Source organism: Gouania willdenowi, chromosome 6 (genome assembly GCF_900634775.1).
Source record: "Gouania willdenowi chromosome 6, fGouWil2.1, whole genome shotgun sequence".
NCBI classification, from domain to species: Eukaryota; Metazoa; Chordata; class Actinopteri; order Blenniiformes; family Gobiesocidae; genus Gouania; species Gouania willdenowi.
Genome location: NC_041049.1, coordinates 32,407,196 through 32,422,031, shown reverse-complemented (window position 1 = coordinate 32,422,031; position 14,836 = coordinate 32,407,196). Strand labels below are relative to the sequence as shown.

The following is a 14,836-nucleotide window of genomic DNA, read 5'->3' as shown; positions in this document are numbered from 1 at the left end:
ATGCGTCCCCGTACTGCATTCACAGGTTGTAATATCAACAAGTTTATCATTTTACTTTTTTCTTAGATCTACTATCTTTACCAGGGAACAACTACAGTATTTATTCCTAATATTTGTTTTCCGGTGTTTTACTGGGCTTTTTATTGATGATTGGTTCATATCTCCCTTCCGCTCCGCTCCTGCTTATTTTTGTATTAATAATGGAAGAAAGAAAATATTAAACACTAAACAATATTTCAACTATTTCTATTAAAACTTCAAGGATTTTTGTCATTCTACGCTTTGGAGTGAGACTGGATTTTTAATTTTCATAATGCTTTAGTCGGCAACATTTTGTCAAACAAATATGATTGTCACTTAAAAGTGCATTAGGGAAATACCCATCAGGACATGCATCTTATTGCAGGGCTAATGGGACAAAAAGAAAGACATTTGCTATTGTGTCAAGTAATTGAATTGATAATTATCATAGAATACCTAATTACAAGTTTTGTAGGAACATAAGCACAAACCCCAGATGGTCTCTACACCTGTGATTATTGTCTCACTGATGTATAATCTCTACTTGGATGTTTTTCAGGAGCTGATCACCACTCTATACATCGGCTTTCTTGGTTTGATCTTTTCGTCGTACTTTGTCTACTTAGCGGAGAAGGATGCGGTTGATGAGGAGGGAAAGACGGGCTTTTCTAGCTACGCTGATGCTCTGTGGTGGGGTGTGGTAAGGCAGTCCTTTTTCTTTCTCCACTTTAAGCAAAGCTTTAAATGTTTACTCCTCAATGCAAAATCAGTTTAGGAGTGATCTTAATGATAAACGGGTGAGGGATCACCTTTGACTGAAAAAACTTCTTTCTCAGCGATAGTTAGTATAAAATTAACAAAATAAGAAAGCTTAACCTGATGCATATATTTTCATATTTTTTAATGTGAAAAAGTAATGTTTCCTTGAACATAGTCGTTCACTGAAAGACTTTTAGTCATTTTGAAAATAAAGTTACATTTGATTTCAACATTTAACCAGTACATCCACCATATCCTTTTAATACATGGCTGTTACTCTCTTCAAATGCTAATAAGCAAATATAAACATTTATGTGTTGACATTTATTAGTAAAAGTGTGTTTCCTGGGCTGTGTTCACATTTAAAGCAAACTTATCTTATCTTTTATTGTCATGAATCCAGATCAACAAAGTAGAGGGTGAACGATATATCATATTGTTAATACCTTATGAGATATGTTTTTACAATGGATCAAGAGAGAACCTAGGCATACAAAAAGTGCCTGTGGTTCCAACCTTTCATTGGTTGGAACCACACATGAAGCGCCATCGAACAGAGTCCAATCACAGCCAAAAAGTGTGTGTTTTTATTATTACATACACTTATAGCTCATGAAGCAGAGGCATGATTCAGGCTTTAAGAGGAGCAGAGGAGCACTGTGCATGGAGGATATCTGCTGAGCGCATGTGCGTAGAAATAGGTGTAAATATACACACAACTCTTACCATGCGTACACACAAAACCCAATGGTAGAACAGTGGAACTACAAATAGAAAACATGGAGAGTCACAGAGTGTTCAGTGATCTCAAACCTCACACATGTTCTCTGTTAACTCTAATAAAAGTTGTGAATTATTTTTAAAATAAATTAATTTTATAATTTTAGTAGCTGCACTGTAATTAATTTACTGGGGATTTTACAGTAAACACTTGGCAAAAAATTTGCCAATGAAATATTGTAAACGTCACATTTAATTACTGTAAAACTATTACAATATATAACAGCAAAACTTTTACAGGTTTTTGTTGTATATGAATTACAACAATTTATTTTATTTATTACAGAAAATTGGTATCTTGTTTTATTCATGTTTTATCTTGTAATTCAAATTACAGAATTTACCTGGCAACTAAAATTGCCAATAATTAGCTGTAACTTCACAATTTTTACAGTTAATTCTATTTATGTCTTTCTTTACATCGGCAGCTTTTAAAAATATGCATATTGTGAAGCATTCTGTATGCATTAGATTCCCTTCACCTGTGAAATAAAACCAGTGTCAGCGTCGTCATCATCCCCGCAGTCCAACACGTGGACGTCCTCCTCGTGTAGTGGGATAGCGGCCGGTCGAGCTGAGAGCCCCAGCTCATAGTCCCGCTATGACGCCTGTGCCATGAGGGGGAGATAGGGGTCCTGCTCAGACAGGCTAGCTTGGTGTGCTACTCTTCTGCGGAGGTTTTTTTCTTTGAACACCGCACAGTACTGAATGAGTGGATGAAATCTGTTCCCTCTTCAAATTGCCATGTGTGCATGAGGGAGGTCCCACGTAGACAATAATAAACTGTAATACACACTCTACAGGGAGAACACAGATTTCCTGTAGTTTTACTATATATCTCTGTAGAAATTTGATGCTAATTACTGTAAATAGTTTTTACCCATGGTGCACTGCAGTACAGTTGAACTTTGTAAAACACAAAAACAAGAAGTTACTGTATATTTTTACTGTAGAAACTACAGCAATAGGTTACATTGTACACAATTTCAATAATTAGTGTAACAAGGGTGACTGTGGCTCAGTAGAGTGGGTCGTCCAATGGGGGTGGGTTTACCCTACTGATGATGTGTTGTTGCAATAGTAATTCCAACAACACAATTGCAATTGACCAACCGGTCTTACGATGGTCTAAACCCAGCTCACGTTTCCTATTAGTGGGTGAACAATCCAATGCTTGGTGAATTCTGCGTCATGCGGCTCGATCTACACTTCAACTGTGACACGTTTCTTTTTTTTTTTTTTTACTCGTCATTCATGTGATTGTTTATTGCAAGACCTATGCACATGCCTCTGCATGCATCTGTGGAATCAAACAGTAGTTTAGTCCACTGTGCTTGTCTTCTTTCAGTCTCTAAGCCCAGAACAGCAGTACAAAATGTATCACACAGTAGACATGTGTATGGGCTCATTCTCTTTGGTTTAGAGCACTTCATCACCCATTAGCATTAAAAAACAACTTAAGATTAATGTTTATTTTTTCTCAAATCCTGCCCTATGCTCCTTTAAAGTGTTTATTTTTGTGAATGTTTGCAATTTATACCCATTACTCTCCTTTTAAAAGTCGACCAGAAAAAGTCAATTCACGCATTCCTAAAGGGATTGCTGCTACCATATATGTTTAATGGAGGCATTTCTGAATGCAAATGAGCATGAGCATGCATGAGCATGGTGGTTTAGAACAAATGGGATTAATTAACTCTGTTGTGTGTGTGGCTCATCCTCACGGTTAATTAATACCTTTTTTTTGTACTCACAGATTCTAAATATCACTTGTATGAACAAGTTTAGAACCTTTTCTGTGCACGGTTGATAAATGTGGCCACTGTAGTTTAGGCCAACTTTTACCAATCCTGTCAGAGCATTATGGCAAGTGTCACCTCAGAAGCAGCGCTGACCAACTGCGTAATTTGCACAGCTATGTTTTCTGTAGTAACTCAAGATCAATAGATCAGTAGGATGGTTTCTGGCATTTGCCAAAGAGTGTGTTTTTATGTGCAGATGTGAGCATGTGACGGGGACTGATGGACTAGCCACATTAAATTAGGAAACAATAACATTACGTTTTAAGGCCATTCAAGTAACAGCACTTTTATCTATTTATGTTGATGGCTACATCATTGAAGGGTCTGTGCAGTAGAAAGGGACGTGCATCTCCAACTTCAAATTGAATTGCTTTCGTACACTCAGTTGTGCTACATTCTTCACGTTGAACACAACACGCGCAAATGTTTGTTTCTCTCATTTCTTCCCATCAAAAAATTTTTATAAAATTACTATCGCACTAAAAAGGCTACAACTTTTCCCTAATTTCTATCCATCCATTTTCTGACCGGCTTTCTTTTTTTTTTCAGGGTGCTAGGTGTTTGCTGGTGCCTATCTCCAGCTCTCATTGGGTGTTAGATGGGGGTACACCCTGGACAGGGTGCCAGTCCATTGCATGGCAACACAGTCAAACGACCACTCACAAACACATTCACTTTTGGATTGTGGGAGGAAGCCGGAGTACCCGGACGAAACCCACGCAAGCACGGGGAAACTACACACAGAAAGGACCAAAGTGTCCACCCCAGGGCTCGAACCCTGGCTTTTTTCAATTTGTTTTCTATGAATTCAATTTCAACAATTTTTGCTCACAACAATCAAATGAAATCCTAGATAGTCAGATTAACAACAAATGGTAATGTTAGAAGATCTGAAGGAGAACTGCTTTGTACGTGTTTGTACGAGTTTCTTTGGTTAATGTGATGGTTTAGGAAACCGTGTACAAAACATTTGCGCTGCAGTGCACATGACTTTTTTCCAAAACCAACTTTTATCAGAAAAGCATTTTAATTTTTTCTTTCCCTGAATCAGCTGTGGGAAATTACAGTATGTGCACAATGTTTTCTGAAGTGAAGTCCTCTCACGCTGGTGGCTGCCACTCTAAAGCCTGTAGCAAATGTGTTGATGTTTTGTGAGTGGTTTCTGGTTTCCACAGCAGTTAATTAAACATTTGAATTGAAAGTGCAGGGTAATGAGAAACCAATGGCAGCCTTGTGCAGGGGATCAGTGTGCCACAAAGAGGAGGTAATAAAGCATTCACCTCTGGGAATTCTGCTTCAATGAACTTTTAGAGCACCAATATGAAGTGTCAGTTCTTTTAATTAAAACTTTGATAGTGGGATTAATGTCGTTATGTGATGGGGGTGGTGCAGGTCACACTGAATACAATGAAAAGAAGAGAGACACTCTCTGGGGTTGGCACCTTTTTGGTTTTTGTTAAATTATCACTTCAATCAAACTTGCAAGTGTGTTTGTAGAAATGTGCTAATTATTTCTGCATTTAAATGTGCAGGTGCACATCACACTGTGTACGGCAGTGGCATCCATTGCTGAATATTAAGCAATCAATGTCTAAATTCAACATTGATCTCCTGAGTACATTTTAGTTAGTAGGTTTTAAAGACAGCATGTGACTGTAATATAGAAAGTATTCACTTGACATCACCAACCTCATGGCCACACCTCCGGTCGCGATGTCTGGGGGCAGTGCATTGACACTAGATCAAGTTGACAGGTAAAGATTTCTGAAACTACAGCTACTCCGGGGGGGGGGCTGGGGGGGTGAACTACTTAGTAAACACAGAGTGGTTATGCACAGACTGATTAACGAACATATATATACATGGAAGGTTACAACTAGTTTTTGTGTAGATGGGTGAAGGGTGTAAAGTCTCTTCAAGTAATGAATAATGGGTGTTGGTGAATGCAGAGTCTGCGTGTGGAGGTGTGGAATTCCAACAGCTGATTACCATAGCGATTGTCTTTGACTATCCACACACTCTTGTTATTGTTTTCGCCCAAAAATAATTGCACATTACAGTAAAACACATGGCTTTTTAAACGGCTCTTGTGATTGAGAGTCTGACATCAGCTGTTTAAAACACTCAGAGCTGCTAGGTCACTTGGTCTTCCTCCTCACCTCTTCTGACCACAGAAATGGTCCATTTAAGACGATAGTCCATTTTTTTTGTCCTAGCGCTGCATCGCATTGGGTCACAAACATGCCAACTCGTCCCATAAAGGTAAAACGATGCAAAATACAGCTACTAAAAGTGAAACTGATTGTGAGCCCTCGTGCTGCGCTTTGGTCATTCTACATACTGAACGGAAATATATTAACTTTTGATAAACCTTAAAACAGCGATTCACAACCTTTCTTTGGGGTTTGGTTTAATGCAGTTGTGCAGCCTTTAGTTCTTTCTGTTGATCCTGGCTATCTACTGCTCCCTGATAAACCTCTGTTTAACATATTTTGTTTGTCTGTTGTAACACTCATGAATGACACCGGAGTTAATTTTGTCCTGTCAAATTTTTCCTCTGAAGAAAGACATCAAAAAATACTATCTCTATTAGAGCTGGGTATTGCTAGGTCCCTCACAATACAATATATCACAATATTTTTGCCCACAATAACAATATCACAATACAGCGATTCTGTGGTAATCGATATATCGTGGGGAATTTAATCTACAATACATTACGATATATCTGTGTCACTGAATACATTCGGAATTTATTGACCTCACTGAATCCATTTAACAGGAATTACAAAACATTGTCAATCAATTTCACCTGAATGAAGTAAAACACAGTGTGTACTGCACAGTGGCTCTTCTTTACGCACACTGACCACAACTAGTCACATGTCCTTGTGTTATGCTTAAGCCTTTATGGGAAGACTGATACAAAATATTGCTTCACCAAAATATTGTTAATGATATTTGTGCAAATTCACTTTAAATCATTAAAAACAAAATGAATGCAGAAAATACTCTCACTTCAGTGCTAGTATTATGAACTTATCTGTAAACATGGACACATTAACGAGCACAATGGACTTGGAAAATTTCACTGCTTATTTCAGTTAGTGCATTACAATATAAACAACTGGGTGGTCTATGAAAACCTGGGCAAACATTTTAACTTATACTTACCACCATGTGTAAAGTTTAACTTAAACCTGCACTGCAGACTGCACATACATGTCAGTGCTAATACTAATATCAATTTGTTCTTTGTAAACTTGAAAACCTGAGAACATTTAACTTGTGCTTAGTACTTAGCTTGTGGAAAAAATATGTTTTTAAAAAAGGATAAAATCAAAAAATAATCGATATTCTGTGCCAGTGTATCAATAACGTACCGCAAGATGAAATATTGTGATATATTGTTGTATCGATTATTTTGGCACACCCCTAATCTCTATCATCATACATAATTTAAGATTATGAGAGTAGCTCAATATCCCATGTTAGATCATGCCAATCTTAAAGCATTGAACAGTGTTGAAATCAATGGTACATGCAGACAAGCCCTGTCTAGATTGATTTGTGAAAGCTGGAGTTCATTTTCTCGAATAATTTGTTTGAGATAGCAATTTGCACTCAATCATAAGAACATATCTTATGTATGTTTTTGCACAGCTTCAAATTGCTCAATAAATTTGGTTTGATTGTGAAAGACAGGTTAAAGGTTAAACTCTGCTGATTAAACACAAGCTTATTTTCTTTATAATATCTTACAATATATTTCTATAGATCTTTAGCAGCATTTTCCCCCATAGCCCACAACAGTAGCTACACTTATAGTAGTTCATTATTGCATTAATCCTGTTGTGCGATATATTGTCCCACCTCTATTCTATTTAACAAAGAGTAGGAAAAAGTTGGAAAATTACTTGTGGTAAGCTGTGGAGTTGGTATTGTTGATATTTGGTAATATGGCCATTCATGATAATGTGGCCGCTACCCAAGATTTATTACAGGGTCACAACTGTTAGAACAAGGATAGGACTAAGTGACCGCTTATGCACATAATAAGGTTCTGAATATGTGGAGACCAGTCCATGGAGCGTACAGGTGAGTCCAAACCACCATATTTGACAAATGCTTGAAACCAACAAGCCAGTAAACAACTTATCTGAGTGAGAATGGTTTCTTTTTTGTATGACCATTTGAGGACCTAGGGTCTTTACTAAGTACTTTTTATTTTTACTTGCACAGGCGCATGAGCATTTCCTGGCAGTTTGAAAGGAAAACAAACCAAACCAAAGCACTAATTTTTTGCTTTTCCTGCCCAATCCAGCCGAGTCCGCTGAACTGTCCTGGTGTGGAAACACCCAGAGTCTTCACAAACACACCCACTGCTTCTCCCTTCTCATTCTTAAAGGCCTTGAAAGTATCTCACCTTACACCTAATGTTTTGTGTTAGCACAGTAGCAGCTCACTCTTCAGACACCCGCGATAAGCCAAGTGTGCTCTCTGTGTCAGAATTGGCTCAGCTTTCATGAAAATGCTAAAGAGATTTGTTTTTGCTCCTCAACCCAGCAAATTCCTCCACTCATAGAGGATTAGCGGTTTGGGGAATCTAATTTCCTTTGAGGAGCTAGAGCCTTGAATGCCCTTGCCTCTGCTGACAGAAACAAATGCGGAGTGGCTGATGAACTTTTTCTTTGCTGTCTTCAATAGCCTAAAGTGTAAATCTTCAAGAGTTCTGACACTTGTGTTACACGAATAGTTCACTTAAGGAGGAAATTAGGTTAATATCTTTATAGTTGTAGCTGTATTTTATGATCAAGTTTTGTTATTTTAGTAGAACATCATATTTAAGCATAATTGGGTTCATCTGGGGTAAAATGTGCCTTGTAAAACTGCAGTATATAAGTTATTTTTGGGCATCTGTTGGTAATAAATCCATGCTAACCTTTCAGCATATTGGACCGCTGTTCCTTCTCTTTGTTCTGTCTTTAAGCTGTAAAAAAATAAGCACTGTGTTGGTATTGTTCGGCCAATCAAAGCTCTGTTTACAAGCCAAGTGTTCCACAAACGATTTTGGCCATTTCTATTGGCTGCTTGACAAATGTCCTTGCATGTTTTTGTTCTATCAATCGTGAAAGTGAAATGGCAGGTGTTCCAGCAGGAAAGGTTTTTATCGCGGTGAGCTCAGACTGATGACCAGATAGCATTATCCTTCTCATTACACCACCGACTCTCAAAGATGCCTCCATACTGTGGAGCAACTCATTGCAGGAAGACCTCTGCCAATGGAGTTTCCTTATTTACACTGAGCCTGATGCTCCTACAGCTGAGCACAGACAGGGCTGTCTGGCTGCTTCCTCATCAGATTTAATTCATATTAGAGTGCTAGTTTGGTCCGAACCCAACTCAGTTAAAATATCTTAGTTCGTTAGTGCGGAAAGCCTGCTTTTATCAAGCAACTGTAGAAACTTCTCAGATGTGTATCAGCGTGCACACTCTCCGCTGTCTAAAATATGTATTTGTCAGAATATGCAACAGACGTCTGTCAATATTGAATGTGTGAACTCTAAAGCCTGCACATTGTCAAGCAGTGGTCATGGAGTTTTTGTGCTGCCAGTTTGGAAGAAAATAAGCGCACTGCCTTATTACTGAGGAAATGAGTCAGTATCCATCCTCTAGTTCATATCGATAAGGCTGAAAGAATCCTCCACGCTCAACATCTATCTGCAGGTCATGCTTAGATTCATCTGAGCAAGAGGGAGAACCGTTTTGGAAGTGAACTTCTCCAGAAATCAAACTTTTGTGTGCTTTGGACATATCGCTCGCGAGTTGAGGATTTCTGAGATGAAGTCACAGTCAGACTGCTGGACTTTAGCAGCGGCCCTCAGCAGAAGTAGAAAATACAATGTTAAATTGAAGATTATGGCCACACTGAGCATTTTTTGTCACTTTTATTACTGGATAGCAGCATGATTTCTTTGCTAGAATAAGATGGTGTTAAAAACGTTAGATGTCAAAACTGATGTCATGTGCCTTTTAAAGGAAGTTGGCTTTAACTGACATGCATTCACTGTACAATGTACCTATTATCTCCAATCATGTCAGGAGATTTCTTCACTCTTTGTCCCCAGGTGACCGTCACCACCATCGGCTACGGAGACAAAATCCCACAAACATGGATTGGAAAGGCCATAGCATCCTGCTTTAGTGTCTTTGCCATCTCCTTCTTTGCTCTACCTGCTGTAAATACAACATTAAATTACACTTTTTGCTGCTCATCAGAATGTTTAGGTTTTTAGGTATTTTTGCTTTTATGGGTGATTTTGATATGTGCGTCAATGTTTACAAAAACAACACTTATGTATTATTAGTTAATGGTATTTGCCATAAAAAGGCTGAGTAGATTTTTTTGATACTTTGATATAGTCTTTCCAGATCAATCTCCCTCACCATAATATAATGTTATTTTACATTTTGTAAAGATTATTTTGAAAATTCATATTCTTATTTCATGCTGGAAAAACAAAATAATCAAAAGATAAGAGCTTAATATAGTCAGTGGAGGTAACTGTTAAGCCCAAGTTTGATTAGGTCTGTGATAACCATAAAAATCACCCTGTATTATGTCTGAGGTTACTCCTCTTTTAGATACAACATTCTGAATTCTACCAATGCAATAATAATAATATCTACATGTTTTTTTTTAAATTGCATTAAACTGAATAATTTTCCTTCATTAGGGCATTCTGGGTTCTGGGTTTGCTCTGAAAGTCCAGCAGAAGCAGAGACAGAAGCACTTCAACAGACAAATTCCTGCTGCAGTCGCCCTCATTCAGGTGAGGATTCATTTTTCATGGAAATGTCTGGAGAATATAGAATATTCTGTTCTATTCCATTGTAATATTTGGTCCTGGAAGAGAAAGAAATAAGCACTTTGTTACTTGACAAATATTCAAACTTCACTAGTTACAGGACTAGAATGTTAAAATGTATTCAAACAATGTATTGTAATCTACTGCACTTTACAGAAACATATTGTGGTGTTCACATGGGGAATACCAGAGGTCTCAGATTGGAACATTGTTTACAAGGTCTGAAATACTCATCTGTTTGTGGTCCCTGTGTTTCTCAGACACTTTGGAGGTGCTACGCTGCAGAGAAACCTAACGGTTGCGCTGCTACATGGAAAATGTACGTCCTGACCCCTGAGCCAGTCACCTTAGCAGAGTCCGACAACTGCAGCCCCACCATCAGGAAACTGAACATATCGGTATCTGTCTGACTTTGTTGTGAATACATTTATTTTAATTATTGATGAGAGATAATTTTATCAATTCATTTTTAGAACATTTGGTTGTACGGTAGATGTGTTTGATTCAAAATTTTGTTTTATATTAAAAAAAATTTACATTTTGTGTAGTTATTGCACTGCCTTAGTTACCATGGTCCCATGGTCCCATGGTAACTAAGGCTATGTTCACACTGCAAGTCTTAATGCTTAATTTGGAAAATGAATCTGATTTTCTTTTTTTGTATGCTCGTTCATATTTACACATTAAATGCATCCCTGAAGTGACCTGCATGTGCAAAAAATGTCCTGAGGTACTCCGTGCACACGCAGGCATGCACTGTTTACGGAAGTTAATATAGAGGCATCTCGTCTCAGAGTGTGTGGCACTGATAAATGTTTATTCATTTTTAGAACTTGCTCTCCTTCCACCATCTACTTTTCTACTCCTCTACTGAGGTTTTACCTTTCCCCCCCACTGCTTCTGTTCAGACAGCAGTCACATTACAAAATATCAGGCACGTATTGGATTTATATCCACGTATAAAAGTGGCCTGGGTCAGATTTGAAAAAATCTGAATTGTACTGTTCACATAGGGGTCTAATCAACAGTCTGGACTTAAGCGCTTTTTTGCATGCCTGCAGTTACGCCCTTCTGGCCTGAGCATATTCTCTGGTCCAGGCTCCTGACATGCCCACCACGCGTAAGTAGAGCAAAAGCGCGTAGTCTGTGAATGAAGGCTGGCTGAAGGAAAGGAGGCGGACTCGGCCATGATGTCATTGTTTTGGGGGCTGTTTAGAAATCACGGCACATGGAGTTTTTCCCAATGCTTGTAAATGTCATTAGAATTCATGAAAATGATAAAACGCACTTTTAATTTGATACGCCTTCGTTGATAAACAATGTAACATTGATTTGATCAGATTATTGCAGTTTGAGGATCGACAACAAACTTCTGTTTGAACCACAGTTAAAATCTCTCCTTTTTTCCCCTCATACTAACGACAGATTAACGTTTGTTTGTGTGGAAAGCCTGATTTTATAAACATCTTCCATTCCTGCATTCAGAAATAATCAGTGCATCATCATCATCATCTGTCATTAATACGGTACCTGTAGCTCTAAAGCGTGACCGAGTGTGACACGCTGGAGGTTTGAGGAAATAATCCCACAGAGCGTTTGCTTTAATACAGAGGAGACAGATGTTTGCAGTGATGTTTAGGAAAGAAAGAATATTAATGCGTTAATGCAATCCTTTCATTTACCGATGACATCCTTTAGGAAAGATATAGATTTATATCTGATGGACTGATCTACAGTCAGCTGATAAAGCCTGTGTGTTGGGCAGTCTTCGTATGTACAGATGTATCAAGTCATTCATTCATACATGTACATACGCTAAAGTGACCCAGAAAGCATCAGCAGGAACATGCTACAGTGAAACAATACGTTCTCATCCCAGTGTGTGTGTGTGACAAACAGAGGAGGACTGCTGTACCTGAATAGAAACAGGTCTGTGATGTAATAAAGTGAAACTGATCAGAGCGCTGTCCGTTTATCATCCCATGGAATAATACTGTATAATCTAATGCTTTTACGCATTAACAGTGTCAGCAGCTTCCTCCCTGTGTTCTTTTCTTCCTGCTTTTTCTGCATCAAAAGTGTTGTTTTTGGTCTGAATTATGGATTTTAATTCTTCATAGTTTTAAAGATTTATTCCTCAACTGTGACGTAAATTACTCTACACAGCGACAATCTCCACCCGTGTCACTGGAGTGCGCACGTAGCCTGACTGAAATTACCTTGCTTGAATGAACGTGTTTATATCCTGCTACATAGTACAGCTGCTCTCTGACGGAGAATATTTTCAACTTTGTCTGTTTGAAAAATGGATTGTATCATAAAGGGTGATGTACTGTTTGTTCACTGCACCAACATTAGCTTTGCAGCTGTGAGTTGAAACATACAAATATACACGTGTGTAAGAACACAATGCAGAGAAACACACAGCCCTCGGCTCCTCCCGCCCCATTGGCCAGACTCCAGCAGGATGACTGAAGGTCTTTGTCTGCGCCCCACAAAGACTTAGTCAGCTGAGATGATGTCACTGCAGCTTTTCTCGGGGACAAATCCTTTTGTATATTAGCAGCAACAAAAAAAATCTTTGTGTGGCATTGAACCCACACATATTGATGCTTCCGCTCTTTTCTCTGCTTTCTTTCCCTCCTTCTCTCATTTCAGAATTGTTTTTCTAATTTTTTTCTCTTCGCTGCTTATGTTACAAATGTTCTTGCCATTTTCCGTTTTCATAAGATTTTCCGTATAAATACTTGTTATTCACACCATCAATGTCTGTATTTTTAATTGTGATTTCCCCTTTCCCCATTGTGATAATCCCCTTTGTTCATTGCTGTTTTGTTTTTGTTTTTTAAACTTTTATGTAACTTTTGGATTGTGTAATTCTTCCTCCCACTCTTACCCGTGTTTTTCACTGGATACGTCCTATCCGGTTTTGCTCCGCTATCCGCCGTCCAGGAATCTCCACCAGTTACATTTTGAGTGCGCCACGACGCAGTCCGGTTGATGTCACGAGACCGAGGAGTTCTCGCGATATTTACATAATTGCGCGAGAACGCAGTTAAAGGAAGTGTGTTTTTTTTTTTAAGTAGTGAATTTCAATGACATATATTATAATGAAGTGCAGCAATATTCACAAACAAGACCAGATACAGACAGACATTTATGTGATTAATAGAGCCAGGGAAATATATTGAATGGCATATATTATTAGAAAAAGAAAAAAAAGATAGAGAAAAGAGAGAGAAAGGGTAGGAAACATAAATAAATGGGTTAAAGATAAATAAATAACAATAAAAGGGTGACAGGGAAACACATTAACACTTTTCAGACTTATATGCATCTATTACATTATTTAGTTTCACAGCTTTTTTGTTTGTTTCATGTTTTAAGGTATTAAAATATAAAGTTTAGCTTTTGTTGTTGTTGTCCTAACCTAACATTTTTTAGCTACAGCCAACAGAGAAGAGATAATATGATGAAATATGATCTGAAGAGGCTTATTTTGAAAAAGTAACCAGATGTTTTAATGTTTAGTAAGTGCTTAACTTCCTGTTTCACTGTATTTGCTCTGTGCTGAGTTGTTGCGTTGTGCTTCACCAATTGCCAGAAATAGAAGTCTGTATCTGCTCCGTCCCAGCTGCGACAGTCCGGAGCCCTCCGGCAGACACGCAGCGCACCAGACCTGGTGGAAATTAACATATAGTCTAAAGTGGAAACCTATCAGCTCTGGTGGCGTGTTGGAGACGTGTTTGACCCACACTTCTTTTAATAGATAAGATCAGTATGCATTATTTTGGTTGCCATTATCTGATCTCACTCAGTTATTGAATGATCTCCACTGACATTACCAGTAATTAACACCCCTTTATATGGGGATGGCTAGTGTTTCGCTAAAAATGCAGACAAATTCACAAAGTTGGTCTCAGCAGGAAGATTTTTGGTTCATCTAATAAATGTTTTGTGGTTTCTTAGCCAGCACTATAGCGCTACAATCTAATTGTCAAGTAAAAATTAACATTTCTGATTAGAGGTGACTTAATGATGCACATGGAAGATTGAAAGCATATGGAATGACAGCTGCAATTTTCTCATTGGATAATGGATTTCTAGAATTTCATGGTTTTCATTGCTTCACTTATCTTGAGGCCTTGTTTTAGCTCCTAATCTTCTCTTGTTTTACACCCATATTATATGAATTTGTAAAGTTTTGACAGAGTTGCTGTCTTTCATCTTCTTTTTTTTGTGCTATGCTCTGGAACATAAATAAAGCCCCTTAAAGAAAAAACGTAAAACCACAAGATCTTTTCATCTTTTTTGAGTTGATAAAAAGATCAACTCTCCTTGTCCTAAAAACTTTGCGGTCTTTTTAGAACCTATTCCAGGTTCTATCGGCATAAATGACCAAAACATAATTAAGCCAGTCAGCTCAGCTGTATTGTCAATCATATAACATGTACAATACATACAGAGGATCAAAGTTGTGTTTCACTCACACCCTTAGTGCAGACAGTCTAAAAGTAATAAAACAAGATCAACTAAAATAGTCTAAATATATTCACAGAAATAACATCTCAAACTGAAGTAAAGGAGAATATACATAAAGTAGAA

The 14,836-nt window shown here is 38.0% G+C and overlaps 1 protein-coding gene and 1 long non-coding RNA gene across 2 annotated transcripts in view; one reads left to right on the top strand and one right to left on the bottom strand.

The window, feature by feature from the left end:
• Positions 1-14,836, top strand: part of kcnq1.2 (potassium voltage-gated channel, KQT-like subfamily, member 1.2) — a 323,859-nt gene that overhangs the window by 60,323 nt on the left and 248,700 nt on the right. The window contains exons 6-9 of the mRNA XM_028450534.1: positions 581-721; positions 9,491-9,601; positions 10,100-10,195; positions 10,492-10,629. Of these exons, the coding sequence (XP_028306335.1) occupies positions 581-721; positions 9,491-9,601; positions 10,100-10,195; positions 10,492-10,629 (486 nt within the window). The remainder of the gene's footprint in view (positions 1-580; positions 722-9,490; positions 9,602-10,099; positions 10,196-10,491; positions 10,630-14,836) is intronic.
• Positions 4,038-12,412, bottom strand: LOC114465495 (uncharacterized). The gene is made up of 3 exons (XR_003674310.1): positions 12,402-12,412; positions 5,429-5,434; positions 4,038-4,096 (listed from the first exon to the last, which is right to left on the bottom strand). It is a non-coding gene; the product is annotated as an uncharacterized LOC114465495 (long non-coding RNA).